This window comes from Plecotus auritus (assembly GCF_963455305.1).
Source record: "Plecotus auritus genome assembly, chromosome: 7".
In the NCBI taxonomy this organism is placed as follows: domain Eukaryota; kingdom Metazoa; phylum Chordata; class Mammalia; order Chiroptera; family Vespertilionidae; genus Plecotus; species Plecotus auritus.
In genome coordinates, this window is record NC_137774.1 from 74,994 (window position 1) to 93,838 (window position 18,845).

Sequence of the window (18,845 nt, forward strand, 5' to 3'; positions counted from 1 at the left end):
AAATGAACTGGGCTGGCAAATCACGTTCTTTAAAAGCAAAAACCAAGTGAGAACAATGACAAGTTCTGGCTCCATCGATCTCCGTGGTAGGAAACACTGTGGACAGTAGGCAAGCTTCGCACAAGCCTGGTGCTGGGGTTCGCCTGGGCCACAGCCCCCCAAACACTAGCCAAATGCAACGAAGTCAGGTGTCTTTGAAAAACCGCGTGCTGTGGCGCACAAAGGCACGGGAGTATTTCCTATGGACATTTCTTTTTTAAAAAAAATATAATAACTTAGTTTGCATTTTACAGCATTTCCAACCAATTGGTTGGGGTCTCCTTGGCCGGAACTCGTGCATCAGACTCCACACGTGATTGCCAGGCATCCACCTCGATAATTGGTTTGCCCTGTAGTCACCCCGCAGCCACCCCGTGGTCACTCCACAGCTATCTCGCAGGGATTCAGCCCCCTCGCCTCTGCGTCCCGGTACATCCGCTGGAAGTCCTCCAGGCGTGGGGCGCAGCCCAGCCGGGCCTCCCCAAAGTGCATGTGTCCCGTGAAGAGGAACTCGCCGCGCCCGGGCCGGACGCCGCAGGCCAGCAGCGTGGAGATGCGGCCCCGCCAGCCGCCCCCGGGCACCGCACGGAACACCCTGCTCTTCTGCCGGTAGATGCGGCTCACACGCAGGTGGATGGCCGACTCCTGCCGCTCGGGGGCGTGGGTGACATCCTGGATGGCTCCTCGGACCACTGCAGAGGGGAGGACACGGGGTCAGTGGGGCCAGTGAGTTGGGCGGGGCCGGGCCAGTGAGGTGGGCAAGGATGCCCGCTGAGCAAACAGCGTGCTACCATTCGGTGTGAGCAGGCCCTGGGATGGAAGCCGGTCCTGACCTCTGCATCCCAGAAATTCTCCTTAAAGAGACAACTCCTGCCCTAGCCGGTTTGGCTCAGTGGATAGAGCGTTGGCCTGTGGACCAAGGGGTCCCAGGTTCCATTCTGGTCAAGGACACATGCCTGGGTGGCAGGCTCCTCCCCAGCCCAGGCCCTGTATGGGGCACATGCAGGAGGCAACTAATCGATGTGTTTCTCTCACATTGATGTTTCTCTCTGTCTTTCCCTCTCTCTTCCACTCTCTCTAAAAATCAGTGGGAAATAGCCTCGGGTGAGGATTTAAAAAAAATGAAAGGACAACTCCTGGGCGTGAGGCTGCCTGGGATGGTCCCAGCACTGGGCTCTGTCAGACGTGGGAGGCCCAGCCACACATGTGGGAGAACATGGAAGAAATAAACCACTTGGTGCGTCAGATGTTCAAGTTGGGACAAGAACAGTAACGAGAGTTAATACACAAGATCTGCATCAAGGCTGGAGATGGGTGACGCTGAGGGGCAGAGGGTGAGGGAGGACAGGGCAGAGAGAGGGCTCATTACACAGGGTCCGCCCTTGTGGGCCCAGTAAGAAGCCTGCGGTTCCACAGGAACCTGCCCTTGGGGTGGCTGCCCTCGGGCTTGGGGCTCAATTTGCCCAGCTGTGCCAGCTGCCATCCTCTGCCTGAGCTGAGTCCCCGACCTCGGCCCTGGGTCCTACCAGGACCTGGAACTCCCACTATGGCCCCTGCGGGGGGCCTGGCGGAGGGTGAGGCTCTGAGGTGAGGCTTCCAGAGCGATGACATATGAAGGCTTGAAGCGTGTTGCACAGTGGGACAATGTGCACAGTGGGACAATGCCCCTTGATCACCTTAAATAACGGGAATTCCCAGCCCTCTCCCTGCCCTGCACTAGGTCCCTTCCCTGGGGCTGGAGTCACACGGGTGCAGCCCTGTGACCCATGGAAGAGGGGCACCAAGACCAGGGTTCTCACAGCCCCCTCCCCGCAGAGGTCGGTGCCAGTGCCAGAAGGTTCTCTGGGACCAGGTGGGGCGCCCTCCCCGCAGCGGGAACCAGGGCACTCACCGAAGTCACTGGTGCAGACTGCCAGGAGCACCTCGGTGTCGCTGCAGGGCCGGCAGGGAGCTGCAGGAGAGAGCAGGGAAGGGGAGCATCAGGCAACGCATGGACGTGCATGGATACAGACCTGCCCCGCGGCGGGGCCCCTCCACAATGGACGACACCCCAAAGGTGCTCTGATTTCCGGCAGCGCCTCTACGACCCCTGGCGCCGGAGTCACACCGCGGCCTCAGTGTGCGGGCTGGGGGCTGACTGCAGGGACCCCAGGCCCACCGCCCAGTGCAGGACGGGCCTGTCCCCACTCAGTGGTCAGAGCAGCTGTGCCCCACGAGCAGCTACTGGACTCAGTGAAATCATTCTGTGCCCAACACCAACGCAGACCAGCGTGCGCTAAGCAAAGCCTGTCCTTCCGCTCGCCCGAGCCAGCGCTACCATCACTCCATCTCCGCAGCCACTCCCCGAAATGCCAGGGCCGCCCACTCACACGCTGCCTGCTCCCCAGCGTCCCCCCTGCCCCCTCCATTACACAGGGGGTCCAGATTCTGCCTGGGAGGACCCACGAGGCCGCAGCCTACTAGGTGTACCGGTTAATAATGCGGATTTTTTTCAATAGATGGAGTTACGCATAGGTTGATATATATGCGATTTGATATGTATCCTATTTTGTTGTATTGACAACAAGCTTCAAGCCTTCATATGTCAAATTTTCTGAAGGTGTTAACATCATAGATATTTTTACACTTAAAAATGTCGAATATCATGCCAAAAAAAGAGAGCATTTGCGGGAAGTTTTAATTCATTACTTTATTTTGAAGAAAAGTGCTGCTGAAAGTTATCGTATACTTCAGGAAGCTTATGGTGAACATGCTCCATCTCAAGACACTTGTGAATGCTTGTTTAAACGCTTTAAAAGTGATGATTTCGATGTGAAAGACAAAGAACGTCCAGGTCAACCATAAAAGTTTGAAGACCAACAAGCATTATTGGATGAAGATGTGTGTCAAATTCAAAAACAACTTGCAAAAAGATTAAACGTTGCTCAGCAAACAATTTCTGATCGTTTACAAGCAAATGGGAAAGATTTTAAAGGACGGAAAATGGGTGCCACATCAACTGAACAAAAGACAAATGGAAAACCGAAAAGTCATCAGGAAAACGTTGCTTCAAGGGCACGAAAGGAAGTCTTTTTTGCATCGAGCTGTGACTGGCGATGAAAAGTGGATTTATTCTGAGAATCACAAACGCACAAAATCATGGGTTGATTCAGGTCAACCATCAACATCAACTGCAAGGCCAAATCTCTTCGGAAAGAAGACAATACTCTGCATTTGGTGGGATCAGGAAGGTGTGGTGTATTAAGAGCTTCTAAAACCAGGTGAAACCATTAATACTGATTGCTACCGACAACAAATAATCAATCTGAACCATGCTTTGATCGTAAAATGACCAGATGGACCAGAAGACACGGCAAAATAATTTTGCTTCATGATGATGCACCATCACACACTTTAAAACCAGTACGAAGAAGTGGACAACTGGGTCTCTGAATGGCCTGCCTCAAAACAAGAAAAGTTCTATTGGGACAGTATCCACAAATTACCTGAAAGATGGGGAAATGTGTAGCTAGCGATGGACATTACTTTGAATAAAGCACTTTTGATGTTTCTTTTGAAATTATCGTGTTTTCTTTGGATCACAAAATCCGCATTATTAACCGGTTAATAGTTAACCCGTATTATTAACTAGTTAATAGTTAATCCACATTATTAACCAGTTAATAGTTAATCAGCATTATTAACCATAATAATTCGGGTTTTGTAATCAAAGAAAACACAATAACTTCAAGAGAAACATCAGAAGTGCTTTATTCAAAGTAATGTCCATCTCTAGCTACACATTTCCCCCATCTTTCAGGTAATTTGTGGATACCATCCCAAAAGAACTTTTCTTGTTTTGAGGCCATTCAGAGACCCAATTGTCCACTTCTTTGTACGATTTGAAGTGCTGCTCAGAAAGTACGTGTGCCATCAATCGGAACAAGTGGTCATCTGAAGGAGCAACACAACAAAATAGCATACATATCAAATCGCATGTATATCAACACATGTGTAACCGCATCTAGTGAAACAAAATCCGCATTATTAATCAGTATGCCTAGTAAAGGTATCGTGAATAACGAGGCCCTAGGACCCTTCTAACTCCCTTCCCCAGACCCCACCTGAGCCCCAGTGACCCCTCTAAACACCCAAATGCCTTCCAGAGCAGCCCAGTCACAGAATCCCCTGAGTCCCCTGAAACCCCTACCTGGCAGCGGAGGGGAGGGCTGGCTTCCCAGAGCCAGGCGGGCCTTACGAAAAGCCCTGCTCCCCCAGCCCTCCCCCCTCCTCTCAGGTGGGCACAAGGTCTCAGAAAGGTGTGGGGGTGGGGGAGGCAGAAACCTGGGCTCTTGGAGCTCCAGTGGCGCAATCGGTTAGCGCGCGGTACTTATAAGAAACCTGGGCTCTGGTGACTCCCCCAGGGACCACGCACTCCTTTACTCAGTGGTGGATTTGGGAAAATACAATTTATTACTTGACTACCACATTGCTCCTTTCAAGGCCTCTCCCTCGCCCGTTTTGAGTTTCTAAGTTTTTGCACAAATTCTCCTAACTCCATAGAAACTTGAGGCACTCCCCATGACCCTTTCCTGTTCTAAAGGCCCCGGAACGTCCCTGGCCTTGGCACTCATTGGGCCTGGACAACACTAATCCTGTCTGGGTGCCTGGCTGGCTGCCCTTGCAGCCTGGGAACAGGGCTGAGCATCACCTGCCCAGGGGCTGCCCGACCCCCTCCAGGAGCAGCAGTGACTCCGGGGCCTGTGGGGACCAGGCAAGGCACAGACAAGCAGCAGCAGAGAGGCCTCCGGGGCCAGAATGTGCGTGGCCATGGGGCCCGGCACACAGGGTCTCTGGGGTGCCTGGGGTGGACGTGAGCGTCCAGAGCGCTGGTGCCACGGTCCCGCCTACGGGCAGTGTGGGTGCAGCGTCCCAATGCAGCTCAGTGAGGCCTGACTCACCGCGCCCCCCCCCCCCGCCGCACCCCCCCGCCCGGCTCCTGTGAAGTTATCGGGAGCTGCAGAGCAAGAACAGCCTGTTGAATGAATGGGTTGGAAGCCGCGTCCACCCAGCCTCCAGGCAGTCGCCTCCCCACCCAGCTCTGAACCCCAAGCCTTTGCCTGCCTGCAGCCTCAGCCTGCAGGAGTGGACCCCAGCCTCAAGGCCTACCTTAAAAAAGGGGGTGGCAAGCCCTGGCGGGTGGCTCAGTTGGTTGGAGTGCTGTCCCACACACCAAAAGGTTGCGGATTCAATCCCGGCGGGGCGGGGTGGGCACATGCAGGAGGCAACCAATAGGTATTTTTCTCTGGCATCCATCTCTCTCTCTCTCTCGCCCCCCCCCCCCCCCCCCCCGCTTCTCTCTTTCTAAAATGAATAAAAACATATCTTCGGGGTCTTCGGGTGAGGATTTACAAAAAAGATGGTGGCCAACTGGGGGCCCCTCATCCCTCTCGCCCACTGGGGACCTGCCGCCCATGCTGCCCTCAATGGAGCCGCACGGTGGGCATGATGACGAAGGAGCACATGGCCCGGCCGGCTCTGCGGGCTCTTATTCTGCCCTGTGAGCAAGAGGCAGGGAGCAGCGGTGACTTCCCAACCTGGCTGGCATACCCAGTGCCAATGGGATCAGCGGCCCCAGCCTGGGGTCCCTCTGCAGGTGGGTGCCGGCCTCGGTAGCTCTCCCCAGGAGAAGGCAGGTTCCCCTCAGCAGCCAGGTGTGCAGTGGGTGCAGCGCAGATGGGTGGGAGGTGAGGATCTGTGCAAGCTCTCCACAGCATGTCTCAGAGTCCGAGCCAGCTGAGCTAGGCCAGGGGCACCACTCCAGAGGCAGCAGTCGGCTGTGGGGGGCGGGGGCGGGGGGCCGGGGGGTGGAGCCCAGGCTACACGCTGTGATCAGACCCTAGGCCTGGGCGCGTGTGACCCAGCCTGGAGCTGTGCCCTCTCCAAGAGTCACGAGCCCTGGGACCTCGGCCGAGGGCTGAGGACAGAGGTGGACACTAGCCTCCCGGGCTCACTCCCAGCCCCACGGCAGAAGGTGTGGGCACCCGGTAGCAGCCCTGGGGGAAGGCGGTCAGCAGCCCTGAAAAGCCCCAATGAGCCGATACCATCGACAGCTGAGCTAATAAAGCGTCACCCTGGAGACTTCCCTCCTACAACTCTGAGCTTCACAAAGCAGAGGTCACCTTTGTGGAAACCCAGTCTGTGGATGCCAAGAGAAGCAATCTGGAAACAATTATTAATCGGAGTCAGGCTCATAAAGGCTGTGGAATGCACTGGTCTCAGGCGCATCCAATCTCCTTTCCTTACGGGGAGCCGGGGAGGGGTGGCCAACGGGCTGGTTGGAATGCTGGCCCGTGTCTCATGGAGAGGGGAGGGCTGGGGTGTGGACATCCCAGGAAGGTTACTCTGGAATGTGCATAAAATGAACTGAATGAAGGAAAAAATAACAGGGTCAGGGAGACAGGCCAGGGCCATGCAGGGGCCCAGGTGAGACACAGGGGCCCAGGTGAGGCCAGCAGGCACAGGAGGGAGGGAGTGGGCGGGTGCCTTCTGTAAGAACCTTGCCACCCCGAGGGGCTTGCAGATGGTCAGATGGACCCTGGTCCCGACTGCCCGCGTAAGGACAACCGGGTGGACGAACACAATTTCCAGAGAGAAAACAGTATGTGAGGGCACCCAGCAGGTCAGCTGGTGACAGGCAGGCAGTAGATGCTGAGTTGTAACAGGGAGTGAGGAGAAGGGAGAAACCAGAATGTGGTGAATGCAGCTAGAACGTGGTCCGTATTCACGAAGACCAAGCAGGCGCTGAGCTGCCAGCAAAGGCTCTGGAGCCGCCTCCAATGATCAACCACCTCCACCTCAGAGGTCACACAACCCCAGGCCCCAGATGACCCCGCCAGGGTCCCAGCTGGCCAACAGCACCTCCTCCTGTCCTGCTCCTTCCCGACCTCTTCCTCGCCAGGAAGGCCACACCCTTCCACCCCAAATGGGCAAGGCGAAAAAAATTACACAATAATTACAGAGGCCACAGAAGCCGCCGAGGCAGGAAATAAACGATCCTTGCAAAAATACAAAGTTTTCTCCTTTCCTGTTTCCCGGCAATACTGAGGTTTCTTCACACTCCTTCTGAACTTTGCTACTCACCCCCACAGCCATCAAGGCCACCCCCAAACGCTGAGGTGCTGGAGAGGGCCCCTCAGCAGGGGCCTCTGCATTCCTGGGACCACCCCAGGAATCATCTGTCCCCAGCTCATCAAACAGAGTAAGTTTAAAGGGGACGGGAGATGAGGCCCATCAGACCTGTGGGACCGGGGCTGCCCACCACCTCTGATGCTCCTGAGCCTGTGATGGAGCGATTTCCATGTGTTCACAGCCAGCACAAGGGCCGTGGGCTTCTGCCCACCCTCCAGCTGTGGATCTGAAATTCCACTGTCTTCCCTGCCCGCCCCCCCTTGTCTGCTCCCAGGGGTGGGATGCTGTAGGTGGATGTCCCAGGAGCCCAGAGCGTGGATGTGCCCAAGCGGTGAGGTCTGCTACTCGGCCCTCAAGCAATTAAAAAAAACCAGACTGGAATCTGGGGCCCACCTGGGCTGCCCTACACGAACCAGGGACGCAAGGTCTGTCTTGGTTCCCCAGTGCCTGACACAGTGACCCCCTCCCTCCCTGGCTGGTTACCCCCACACACCCACCAGATCACTGGGTGATGGCGGGTCCTGGAGTGCCTGTTTCCTTGAGTGCTGGGACCCCGGGGGAGGACAGTCCCCCCGGCAGCCAGGCCAGGTTCTACCCCGAGACCCCAACCGATGTTCCAGGCATGGCCCAGAGCTGCATCTGGCCGCTCCCTGCCTTTCATGTCCTGCCAGATGGGTTCAGTGCCATGGAAGGGGTGTCCATGTTACTCAGGTGCCCTGGCGAGGCCCACAGAGGCAGTGGGAGTTGAGGGCGCACAGGGAGCCTGTGGCAGCCAAATCCCACTCCCCCTGGGCTGGGGTCCCCTCCCACTGCCCGCCGTCTGCACCTGTCCAGGGGCTGCCTGCCTCTCCCTTCTTGGCTAGTGGTGCGTCTCAGTTCATCAAGGAAGCTGACCACGCAACCCCAGTGGCCAGAGGGCCAACACATGCTGTAAACACTCCCAGCCAACCAGTCAGAGTTGCGATGGGTGGCAGCTCACACCTGCCAGGACTCAGCCGGGAGCCTGTCCCTCGGAAGTCAGCACAACCGTCACTCGCGGCTCGTCAGCGGGAGAAGGCGGGTGCTCACTCCTAGGTACATCCATGGGCTCTGGGGTCACCGAGGCCTTGGGTAGCCAGGGCCAGAGCAGGACAGAGCCGGCAGCCACGCTCTCTTCCCAGAGCCCGCCTGGCCCAAGGACATCACACCCGCCAGATGGCCAGTGCCGACATTCCGCATTTCACACCCATTCCTCCGGCATTAAAGGCTTAGGGGCCGTGCCCCGATGAAAGATGAAAGGCGAACACTCCGGGGAGAAGAGATGCCCCGATCTCCCCAGCTCCCAGAGCCCTGGGTGCCTCAGAGTCTTTGTTTCATGTTCTGACCCTTGCTGCCACTTGGGGCCATGTTACTCTCCATGTTGGGGCATCCTCTCACTGTGGGGTGTTAACAGTGTATGGGCCTGGCCCCCACCCGGCAAGGCCCCAGCACCCCCACCTGACCATCATCCCAGCTGGTCACCAAGAAAACAGCTCCCAGGACAGCACACGCACACGCACACACACACACACACACACATGTACACACACAGGCACACGCGTGCACACACCCTGAAAGGCATCTTGCTCCTGGAATTGACGTAGATGGTGCACCCAGAAGCCCGGAGGCCCTACCCTAAACATCACCCCACACATTGAGACACTGTCATCCTCTGTGCCTCTCAGAGGGAGAGAGGGGCCTGGCCCCCAGGGCAGGACCTGCCCTGTGTGAGCATCTCGGGGTCTCAGGCTCCTCCTCCGTCTCCATCCACAAAACTTTCCAAGGCCACCCTGCCTCCACCCAGCGCCTGGCAGAGAAGAAGGGATGGAAACCTAATGCCAGCTCATCAGCTTCCCACGTGCACACACACACCCTCGGCCCGGAGAGGGCCCTGGAGACCCGCCTCGGCTCCCAGATCACCCCAGCCCCTCAGGAGGGCCAGCAGCAGGGGCTCCTGCCTGCTGGGTGCCCACCGCAGCCCCACTCTGGCATGCTGCTGGAATCTCCACAGGCATGCACCCACAAAATTCCTCCAGACCCGGGACTGGCCCAGGATTCAGGATGTCCCCACTTTCCACCTGGGATGTGGATCAGCCTCAATTCCCACCCAAGACTCGACACTCCAGGGGCTGCACCCAGAGGAAATGCTGGGACCATTGTTTGAATGGTAACAGCACCCACTTCCAATGAATCACGACTAGTCCGTGGAAGAAGAGCACACGAGGGATGAGGGCCCATCACAGCTCTGACCTACGGCCCTTCTCGGGACGCGTGTTACCCTCCACAAACACACACCTGGGAGACGAATGTCTTGCAGAGTCCAAACGCGAACTTTCCAGAACGCAGGCACACCTACATCCAACACCCACTACACTGCACAGGTACCCTCCAAGGTGGGTATCACGATGCCCCTGGCCTCCCCCAGGTCTGAGGCCCACCCTGGGGAACTCCCACAGAGGCTGTGCTGAGGGGGGCAGGGGAAAGTCAGAGAAGTCTGGCAAATGAGAAGGACCCAGGCTGAGGAGGGGGGCAGCCGGAAGCCCACCCAACCCCGGCATCACCCACCTGACAGAGCGTGCAGGTCCGAGCCGGCGTGCCGGCTGCTCAGCTCGTACTGGAAGCCCGTGGTCCTCCGGCTGATGTCCTGCTGGGGCGTCGCCTCCACGAACAGGCCGCCCTGCTCGAAGCCAAAGCAGCGCACCTGGCCGGGCCCGTGGTCCCCGTCCCGGAACAGCAGTTTCAGCGCTCCAGTTTTCTCCAAATAAATATTGGCCCCAGAGGAGTCCCCAAGGGGCTTGATGCACAGAGTCAGAGGGCGGGAGGGCGAGACGACGTTGGGTCGCAGGTTGACGCTGAGCGCACCGGTCGGGTACATCCACTCCACAGCACCCGCGGAGCAGCGCAGGTACACCTGCTCCACCTCTTTCCTGTGGGCCTCATGTGTCAGCCCGCTGTGGAGAGGGGACAGCGTCAGCCAGGACTCCACCCCGCTCACCTGCACCACATCCCGCTCCAGCACTGGCTGCTCCAGGGGAGGGGCAGCCAGTGCCCCCAGGCCCTCCCCGCGCCCTGACACTCAGTATCCATGGCCTGCCGGGCTGCAGCTGCAGGTGCCCCAGTGCAGGTGAGAACCAGGGAAAGGATGGATCTTCCAAAATACAATCAAGGGAACACCAGGAGGCCCTAGCTGGCTTGACTCGGTGGATAGAGCATTGGCGTGTGGACTGAAGGGTCAGGCACATGCCCAGGTGGTGGGCTTGATCCCCGGGGTACGGGTGGGGGTGGGGCGTGCAGGAGGCAGCTGATCAATGATTCTATCTCATCATTAATGTTTCTATCTCTCTCTCTCTCTCTCTCTCTCTCTCCCCCTTCCTCTCTGAAATCAATAAAAATATATTTTTAAAAAAGGAAACACCAGGACAACTCTGGCACCAGCCCAAGTTCCCACTGAGCATGAAGGTCAGGAGGCCACAGGAGGTACCTGGGACGCACATACATAACTGACTCACTCCAGGGAGCAGCTTATGAATCAATGAGGAATGTTAGCCGTTTGGGGGTCTTTGCTCAGTTTTTTTTTTACAGCCTCACCGGCAGGCATACTTTTTATATTTTCCTTATGGTGATGATTTGACTGCTTTTTCATTCATTTGCAAACCTGAAGACCCTCCATTGATCATCATATTTTAAAAAATAAACTCAAATGGCATCAAAGATATGAAAGGAAGGTTAAGGTCCTCTCCAGGGACAGACTCGGGAAGAAAAGTGTGGAGAAGCCAAAGGGTAGCAGACACCTCGTCTTCCCAAGGGGAATTTCTAGAGAACCACATTCAATTCCCCCCTGAGGAATCCGAGTAGAAAAGAATGAAGCGGTGCTGTGCTCTCCCTGAGACAGGTCTCAGTAAAGTCATCACATTATGTTTCAAGAAACTGAAACCATCAACAACGTTACCATTTCTTTCCCCTCCTCCAAACTCAATGTCAGTGTCAGCTTGTGCACACACGGTTAGGTTACGTCACAACCACCACGCAGCCCTGGAACTCAACCAGTGACTGGGCTGTGTTCTATTCCATGAAATTTGGTTCTGATCAGCTCTCAGACAGGTTCACCCACATTCTTGGGATTTTTACGTGGCATAAACAAAGCTCCACTCAGAGCCCTGGCCCCAGTGCGTTACCAGAAACCCTTTCTGCCGAGGAGAAAACACAGAACATATGGTTTGCATTTACTGTGGGTGACTCATGCTCCCGGCTCCCAAAACCCTCACTTTCCACAGGACGGCCCGCGGCTCGCAGTCACTCTGCAGGCCACATCAGAGGGAGGTGCTGGGGAGGTGAACCCTCCTAACCCCACACGCCCGGGGTCAGGAGCCGCCAGCCCAGCCTCAGACGCCTACCAGGGCTGCACACACGGAACCGACTAACAAATTACAGTCACATAAAACACACACAAGCCCACGTGACACACAGGTGGGAGTGGGTGTAATTATATGCTGTGTGAAAAATTAGACTAAATGGTAAGTGGTTGCCACGGATCATTATAATCAGCTCTGCTCTTACGCAGCCAAAACAAACTTTGTACCAGAGTGCCCCTCCTCTCCAGGTTTCCTCTCCGCAAGGGGCAGTTGAACCCTTGCCCCGAGCCCAGGCGCCCATTCTCAATCCTCTCTCCCACAAAAACCACTCTGCCTAAGGCTTTCCTTCTCTGTCAGTGGGGCAAAGGGGGCCCTGGGAGTCGAGGGAGTGAAAAACCCATACCAGAGGCTTCGGATCCCTCACTAAGGCACCTTAATCGGAACCCTGGAGGGGGAAAGAGTGAGGGCCACCCTCCACCCACACCTCAGGCGGGGGCAGGGAAACCCTCATGGGGCAGCCCATGGGGAGGTGGACCTCAGTCTGGGGGCTGTCGACCTCCAGCCTGCATATAGGACTGGTACATCTTATGGGGGGCACCTGGCCCTGGTTATTCATAAGTCACTCAACTAAAAGAGAACTAGGAACAAAATGAAGGAGGCCATACAAGAAATGAGGCCTCCCCGTTACATCCCCTTAAACTAATGTCCTCGCTGGCCCACAGAGGAGGGTCTGCACCATCACGGGCTATCCGGGCTCTGCCCAGCTTCCTAAAGCACCCAGAGCTCCAGGAATCCACTAGGCACTCCATACAGATTTCACACCCATGTCAGTCCCATGTGGCATGCAAGACCCCCATTTGGACAAACAGTTCACTGGTCTCTCAGCTCAGGACCCGCTGGCTCTTTTTTTATTTTTTATTTCAGAGAGGAAGGGGGGGGGGGGGAGAGGGAGAGAGAGAGAGAGAGAGGAGAAGAGAAACATCAATGGTGAGAGAGACGAGAGAGACTCACTGATTGGCTGCCTCCTGCAGGCCCCACACTGGGGATGGAACCCGCAACCTGGGCATGTGCCCTGACCGGGAATCAAACCGTGACCTCCCGTTTCATAGGTTGATGCTCAAACACTGAGCCGAGCCCAGCCAGCCCGCTGGCTCTTTGAATGAGGACAAGGACTCCTGGCCTGTCTGGTTCCTACCAGGAAATAGAGCCACGTCGCCCATCTCTAAGCTTCCAGCGCCGCAGCAAACCTAAAAAAAAAACCTCTATTTATGCAAAAACGCACCGTGCCTGCCTGAATATTCACTGATGATGGTTTGTTGCAATATTCACATGGCATGCAAGTGACATCTAACCAGCCCCTCCCCCCAAAGCAACTGTTTTCTGATGTGATGAAGTGGCAGGATACAGAGAAAACTGTAGCTCTACTCAGCCTTAGGGAAGGAGAAGACTGGTTTGACCTTGGAGTACTTAAACCAAGTCAATGCCTTTTTCCTTTAAAAAAAAAAAAAAGAGCTGGCAAGTGTCACAGCCCCACATCTGGGGAGCACCTTTGTGGAAAAGACAGCAGGTTCCAAGTGGATGCAGGAATTTTCTAATGGGGTCAGTGGTGTGGTGGCAGCAGAGCCGACACCCCTCTCCCCCCAGCGGAGCGGGCGCAGACCCTGAGTCACCAGGAGGAAACGATGGCCTCTTGTTTACGAAGAAAGAAGTGTTTCAGGCCAAGCCCAAGGCAGGAGAGACAGACAGCCCAGGTGTGACGTAGGTCAGTGCCCTGCCCCCGGCAGTGGTCCACCTTTAGGACCAGGCCCAATACAGACGGGGCCCTGTCCTGTCCAAGAGCATGGGCGATGGACTTCAAAACCACCCACTTAGCTCAGTGGGTTAGAGTGTTATCCAGATACGCCAAGGCTGTGGGTTCAATCCCTGGCCGGGGCACATAAAGAATCAAGCAATGCGTGCATCTATAAGTGGACTAACAAATTCATATTCCTCTCTCTCTCCCTTCTCTCTCAAAATCAATTTTAAAAAAGACAAACCCACGCCTACTTAACTGCTTGGAAACACCCAGAAACGGGTGTCAGCCTGTCAGCTGTGAGAGGCCCGTTTCATAAAGAGCAACTCCCTCTCTATCAGGGGTCAGAATCCACCTCATGGGGGGGGGCAGGGGCTATCTTTACAGAGACTCATAAAAGTCCTGAAGGCTCCAGTCCACAGGCAAACCCAGCAAGTAGCATATGATCACTGGGGGTGCAAGGCTTATGGCCAGGAATGCGACCTGGCAGGCTCCCCCCCACACATCCCCCCAATGGCTATGGGGCCTGGTGGGGAGGGGGGGGGGCATTAGCAATGAATGAGGCTCAGATTAGTGTCCCAGCTTCTCCAGGTGATAAAAGGTGAAGGGAGTCCTCTTTCCTCTGCAAACACCTCCAGGAGCTGGTTGCAGCCCCCCCCCCCCACAACCCCCCATCACAACCGCCTCAGGGCTCAGCCCTCCAGGCAGACAGTCCTCCCAGAACCTGGAGAGGGTGTTTGCTCCTCCTTCGGAAACTCAGGCTCACCAGGTGGCACTGGATTACTGCTTTGGATCTGTGGAAGCAGGACACCCCAGGGCCTCCGTTTGCCCTGATTCATTCCTGAGAGGCTGCAACGCAGGGAGTTTAATTCCTAGCAGGGGCAGGGGCAGGGGCAGGGGCAGGGGCAGGGGCAGGGGCAGGGGCAGGGGCAGGCGCAGCCCCAGCGGAGGGGTCGGAGGGGTCGGGACGGCGCCAGCGATCTCCAGGCCAAGCCTCCCCAGAGCCGACCTGCCCTCCACTCGGGTCCGGGCCCGGCTCCTCTATCCCTGATCCAATGTGAGGAGCGCGGGGGTCGGGGCAACCTCGGGGGCCCAGATCTCCGGTCTAGGAAGAGTCATTGCCGGGTCATCTCCAGCGTCCACGGAGAACCGGTCTGCAAGCGCAGCGATGACCAGCGGCTGCCTTGACGCAGAGCCCAGTGCGCTGGCACAGCCCCACCTTCTCGGAAAACCGTCTTCACCCAAAACAATCCCGTGATGTCCCCGCCCCCGCCCCCGCCAGGAGGCGTCTGAAGCGGGGGACTGGTCTGGGGGCCCTGCTCCCGGACACCACGACACCCGGGCCCAGGCGGCCCAGCCCGCGGCGTATTCGGAGGAGACGAGCGACCTCGGCCCGAGCAAACTCCCGAATCGGCAACTTTCGCGGCGCAGGACGGGCCTCCCCACCCGCGAGCTGCCAGCGCGGCCAGGGCGCCGGGGGCGGCGGTTTCTCCTCCGAGTGGCTGCGCCCTCGGGCACCCGCCCGCGCGCACTGGCGGCCCGCACTCCTCGCTGCGGGTCACACTTCATTTTTTACAAGAAGTCCTTGGCCGCCACCGTGGAGGGGAGCGAAGGGGGGGGGGGTCGCCAGCCCGCCGCGCGCGCTCCAAGGGCGGCCTGACCTTCACGGGGTGAGGGCGAGGGGCCCGGCCAGGTCCGCACTCGGACCCGCGCACATGTCTCCGCCCGCACGGACGCGGTCAGCGCTGCGGTCACTGCCACAGCCCCGCTCTGACCTCTCGCGCTGCCGCCCCCTCACGCGGACCCGCCGTCCCTTCCCGCTCGGCCCTGAGAGCGCAGGCCGGGCTCCTCCAGGCCGGGGGACCGATCCCGCCCGCGAGCCGGTGGCCGAGGCTGTGTGGGACCCGAGTGGAGACCGACGCGAACGGGCGCGGGGCGAGCAGGCTGCCGACCCGGACGGACCTGAGCGCAGCCAGCGCGCCTCCCGGGGCATCCCCGGGACCCGGGGACCCGGACGCCGCGGGCTCTTTTGTTCTACGGCCGGGGCAGAGGGGGGACAGCGCTCCGCCTGGAGAGGGGACCCCCGAACCCTCGCACGCTCTGCCCGTGGGAAGGGGAGTGAGGAGAGGGACGCGGACCCACGAGCGGGGTCGCCCCGCGAGGACTCACCTCCCCTTCCAGCTGCACAGATCACTCGAGTACTGCGCGCCCGCGCCGCCCAGGAGCACGGCGAGCAGCAGGGCCAGCGGCAGGAGCAGCGGCAGGGGCAGCGGCGGCGGGGACGGGGGCCCTGGCCACGGCCGCCCCGCGCGCCCCCCGGCCTCCCGCGCCGCGCCCCGCATGCTCTGGATCCCGCGCGCGCCCGCCCAGCAAACCCTCCACTCGCGCGGCCGGGCTCCGAGTCCAGGCGGGTCACGTCGCGCGTCTCCCGCGCCCCCGGCGTGGCCGCCCGCCCATCGCGGCCGCTGGAGCGGCAGGAGCCTCTGGAGCTGCGCAGAGCCCTGCGCCAGCCGCCGCCGCCAAGCTCTGAAGCCGGCGAGTCAGCAGCACGGGTCCCGGCTCAGCTGGGGGGCGGTGCCCGCCCGGCCGCCCCGCCCCGCCCCGCCGGCCGCCGGAACCCCGCCCCCAGCCGCTGGGAGCTGCGCGCCCAGAGTCCGGCACCTGGTCCCCGGGCGGGATGCGGGACGCGGGACGCGGGATGCGGGATGCGGCGGTGGCACCCACGTCGGAGGCACGTGGTCCCGCGGGTGGGACAGGGTGGGCGCACGGAGAGAAGGGGAGCGCAAGGCGGAAGAAGGTCCTGGAGAGAAAGCCAAGCTGGAAAGCAGAGTCCCGGCGAGAGGAGGACGGTGCGTCTATGGCCCTGTGATGCGGGGCGGGATACAACCCGAGACCCCAAGTCTGTGCGGGCCCCCGCCCAGCGCCCGGCCGGCAGTCGTCACGTGGCAGCGGTGCCTCGGCCCATCACGCACACTGAGCTCCGAATGGCGCTGGACTGAGGGTGTGCCTGAGCCCATCAGGGTTGTTCCTGGCACCCATCCCCCCTCCGCAGGATTTGAGTGTAGTTTGTGGAGGTTCAAGCTCCATCCCGTTCTTGGGCACATGGGGGAGGGAGGCCCCACTGGTGCGGGCTCGCGTGGACTCGAGCACCCGCTCCACAGGGTTCTGTGGGTTTGCTGACCACAGGCCCCGCTCCTGTGCATCCCTGTGGGCACTAGTCCCACTGGTCCCCCACTCCAGTACCTGCTTCACCAAATTCCCACGTAGTCAGGGTGCAGGGTCGTCCTCTGCATTATAGGATTTTGCAGCATCCAGGACCCTAAAGTCCAGATCCACGATTTTCAACCTTTTTCATCTCATGGTACATAAACTAGTTGCTAAAATTCTGTGGCACACCAAAAATATATTTTTTGCCACTCTGACCAAAAAAATAGGTATAATTTTGATTCATTTACATCAGATGGCTACTGTGTTGGCTGTTGCCATTTTTAAATTGGACAATCTAAGGGAAAGGAGGTCAGTGCCCCTGACTAAATAGGCAGGTATGGCATGTTTTAAAACTTCTTGCCTCACACTGAGACGCTGCTCTAGAAGGACTCCAAATGGTGAGTACAGCATGAGGGGAGCGGGTTCCTTTGCCCGGTGGTCACTAGGGCCACCGTGTGCCCTGCATCTCGTGGGGGAGACATTGGAGCACAAGCAACCCCAGCCCCTACAGAAAGGGGTATGCCAGAAAGTTGGGCCGGTCTAGGAAGAAGGAGGAGGAGGAGGAGGGTCTGCCAGGTCCCCCAGGCAGCCACCCCCATCATCACAAAAGGCAGCTTTTCTGCTTCCTCGGACTCTGGTGTGGATTTGGGCTCCAGAGCCTCCAACAGCATCAAATGGGGGAGAAACCTGACCTTGTTTTAGCCTCCCTTTTCCAGCCAAGATGCAGTTCAGGAGGAATTTCAGTGACCCAGTGCAGGGGGGAGGGGGGGGGGGTCGCGGCGTGTGTGTGTGTGTGTGTGTGTGTATGTTTGTGTGTGTGTGTGTGTGTGAGAGAGAGAGAGAGAGAGAGAGAGACTAACTGCTCCTGTAGATTTGCAAAGTGCATCCTTGTCCTGAGGTTAGAGTCGTATTGGGTTGGAGTCAGATTGGGTTGGAGTGACCACACTCTGGAGGGGCTGCAGGGCCCAAAACATCTGAGGCAGGGACACAGCATCCCCAGGAGTGCTGGGCAAGGGGCGGGAAAGTAGTTCCAGGTGAAGGATGTTTGGAGCAGCTCTGGAACTGAGGTCAACCCTCCCAGCCCAAGCCGGGGGATGGCACTGCCCAGTCACAAACAGTGATGTCACCCTGAGACCCAAGGTCAGCTTTGAGGCTGGGCCCCAGAAGGCCTGCTGCACTCCTCCCCTCACCCCATTGAGATGTGGGTTCCCTGTCCCCATCCCTGCAAGAGCCAGGGTGCAGAAGTGCTTCGAGAAACGGGCAAAGGGAGACCACCACCAGGCTGTTTGCTGAGACTCTGGAACCTGCGACCAGCTCTGTGTCCAGGAAGGGTGTTGGCCCTCAAGGCAGTGCCTCTGACCCTGTGCGTGTTTCCCTACAAGCTGCCTCCACGTCCTGAGGGCCTGTGACTTCACACAGGAGAAGGGGAGGCAGCTTTAGGACAAGCCCCCCCGCCCATGTGACACATGCAGAAATTAAATGCCGCTGGCCAGAGTGACCTGCTCACGGTTCTAGCTGCCGGATGGCTCTTGAGGGTATTATGCAAAGTAAAATAAGCACAAAAAACCGGCCCTGGCCAGTTTGGGTCAGTGGATAGAGTATTGATCTATGAACAGGAGTCACGTTTGATTCCCTGTCAGGGCACATGCACAGGTTGTGGGCTCAAGCCCCAGTGTGGGGCATGCGGGAGGCAGCCAATCAATGATTGTTTTTCATGATTGATATTTCTATCTCTCTCTCTCTCCCTTCCTCTCTGAAATCAATAAAAATTTAAAAAAATTAAAACCCCATGTGATTTTACTCATATGTGGGATATAAAACCAAAAAGTAATGAACAAACTAACAGAACACACTGGTAGACACAGACAACAGAATGGTGGTTTCCAAAGGGGAGGGGGGTGAAGGGTCAAATAGATGGTGACAGGAGGAAACTAGACTGTGGGTGGTGGGCACACAAATACAGATTATAATAGTGCACACCTGAAATTTAACAATGCTATGAACAATGTTACCTTAAAAAATTTAATTTTATAAAGTACCCAGAGACCACCGGGCCAAAGGGGAGAGAATGTCTCTGAACTGGTTCCCATCTCCCCAGGCTCAGGGCTGTGACCAGACCCCCTGTTCCCAGGTCCCTAAAGCTAGGACAGCACAGCGGTGGCCACAGGACGTGCATGTGTCACAGCCCATGGAACATGCCACCTGAGAGTGGACCCCCAGCCTTTGGTTAAACATGTATCGCTATTGGCTCATGGACTGTAACACAG

General features: G+C 57.8%; 1 protein-coding gene across 1 annotated transcript; it reads right to left on the bottom strand.

The window, feature by feature from the left end:
• Positions 1–235: 235 nt before the first annotated feature.
• Positions 236–15,893, bottom strand: METRNL (meteorin like, glial cell differentiation regulator). The gene is made up of 4 exons (XM_080682529.1): positions 15,541–15,893; positions 9,793–10,178; positions 1,931–1,990; positions 236–731 (listed from the first exon to the last, which is right to left on the bottom strand). Exons 1-4 carry the CDS (start codon positions 15,711–15,713, stop codon positions 418–420), a joined length of 933 nt encoding a protein of 310 aa, XP_080538655.1. The 5' UTR covers positions 15,714–15,893; the 3' UTR covers positions 236–417.
• Positions 15,894–18,845: the final 2,952 nt, after the last annotated feature.

What these genes read in the sequence shown, in the direction of transcription:
- METRNL (XM_080682529.1), bottom strand. Translation starts at nt 15,713, where the DNA reads ATGCGGGGCGCGGCGCGGGAGGCCGGGGGGCGCGCGGGGCGGCCGTGG. An exon ending in CTGTGCAGCTGGAAGGGGAG is followed by an intron (nt 10,179 to 15,540) that starts GTGAGTCCTCGC and finishes CCCTCTCCACAG; the next exon opens with CGGGCTGACACATGAGGCCC. An exon ending in GGACCTGCACGCTCTGTCAG is followed by an intron (nt 1,991 to 9,792) that starts GTGGGTGATGCC and finishes TCTCTCCTGCAG; the next exon opens with CTCCCTGCCGGCCCTGCAGC.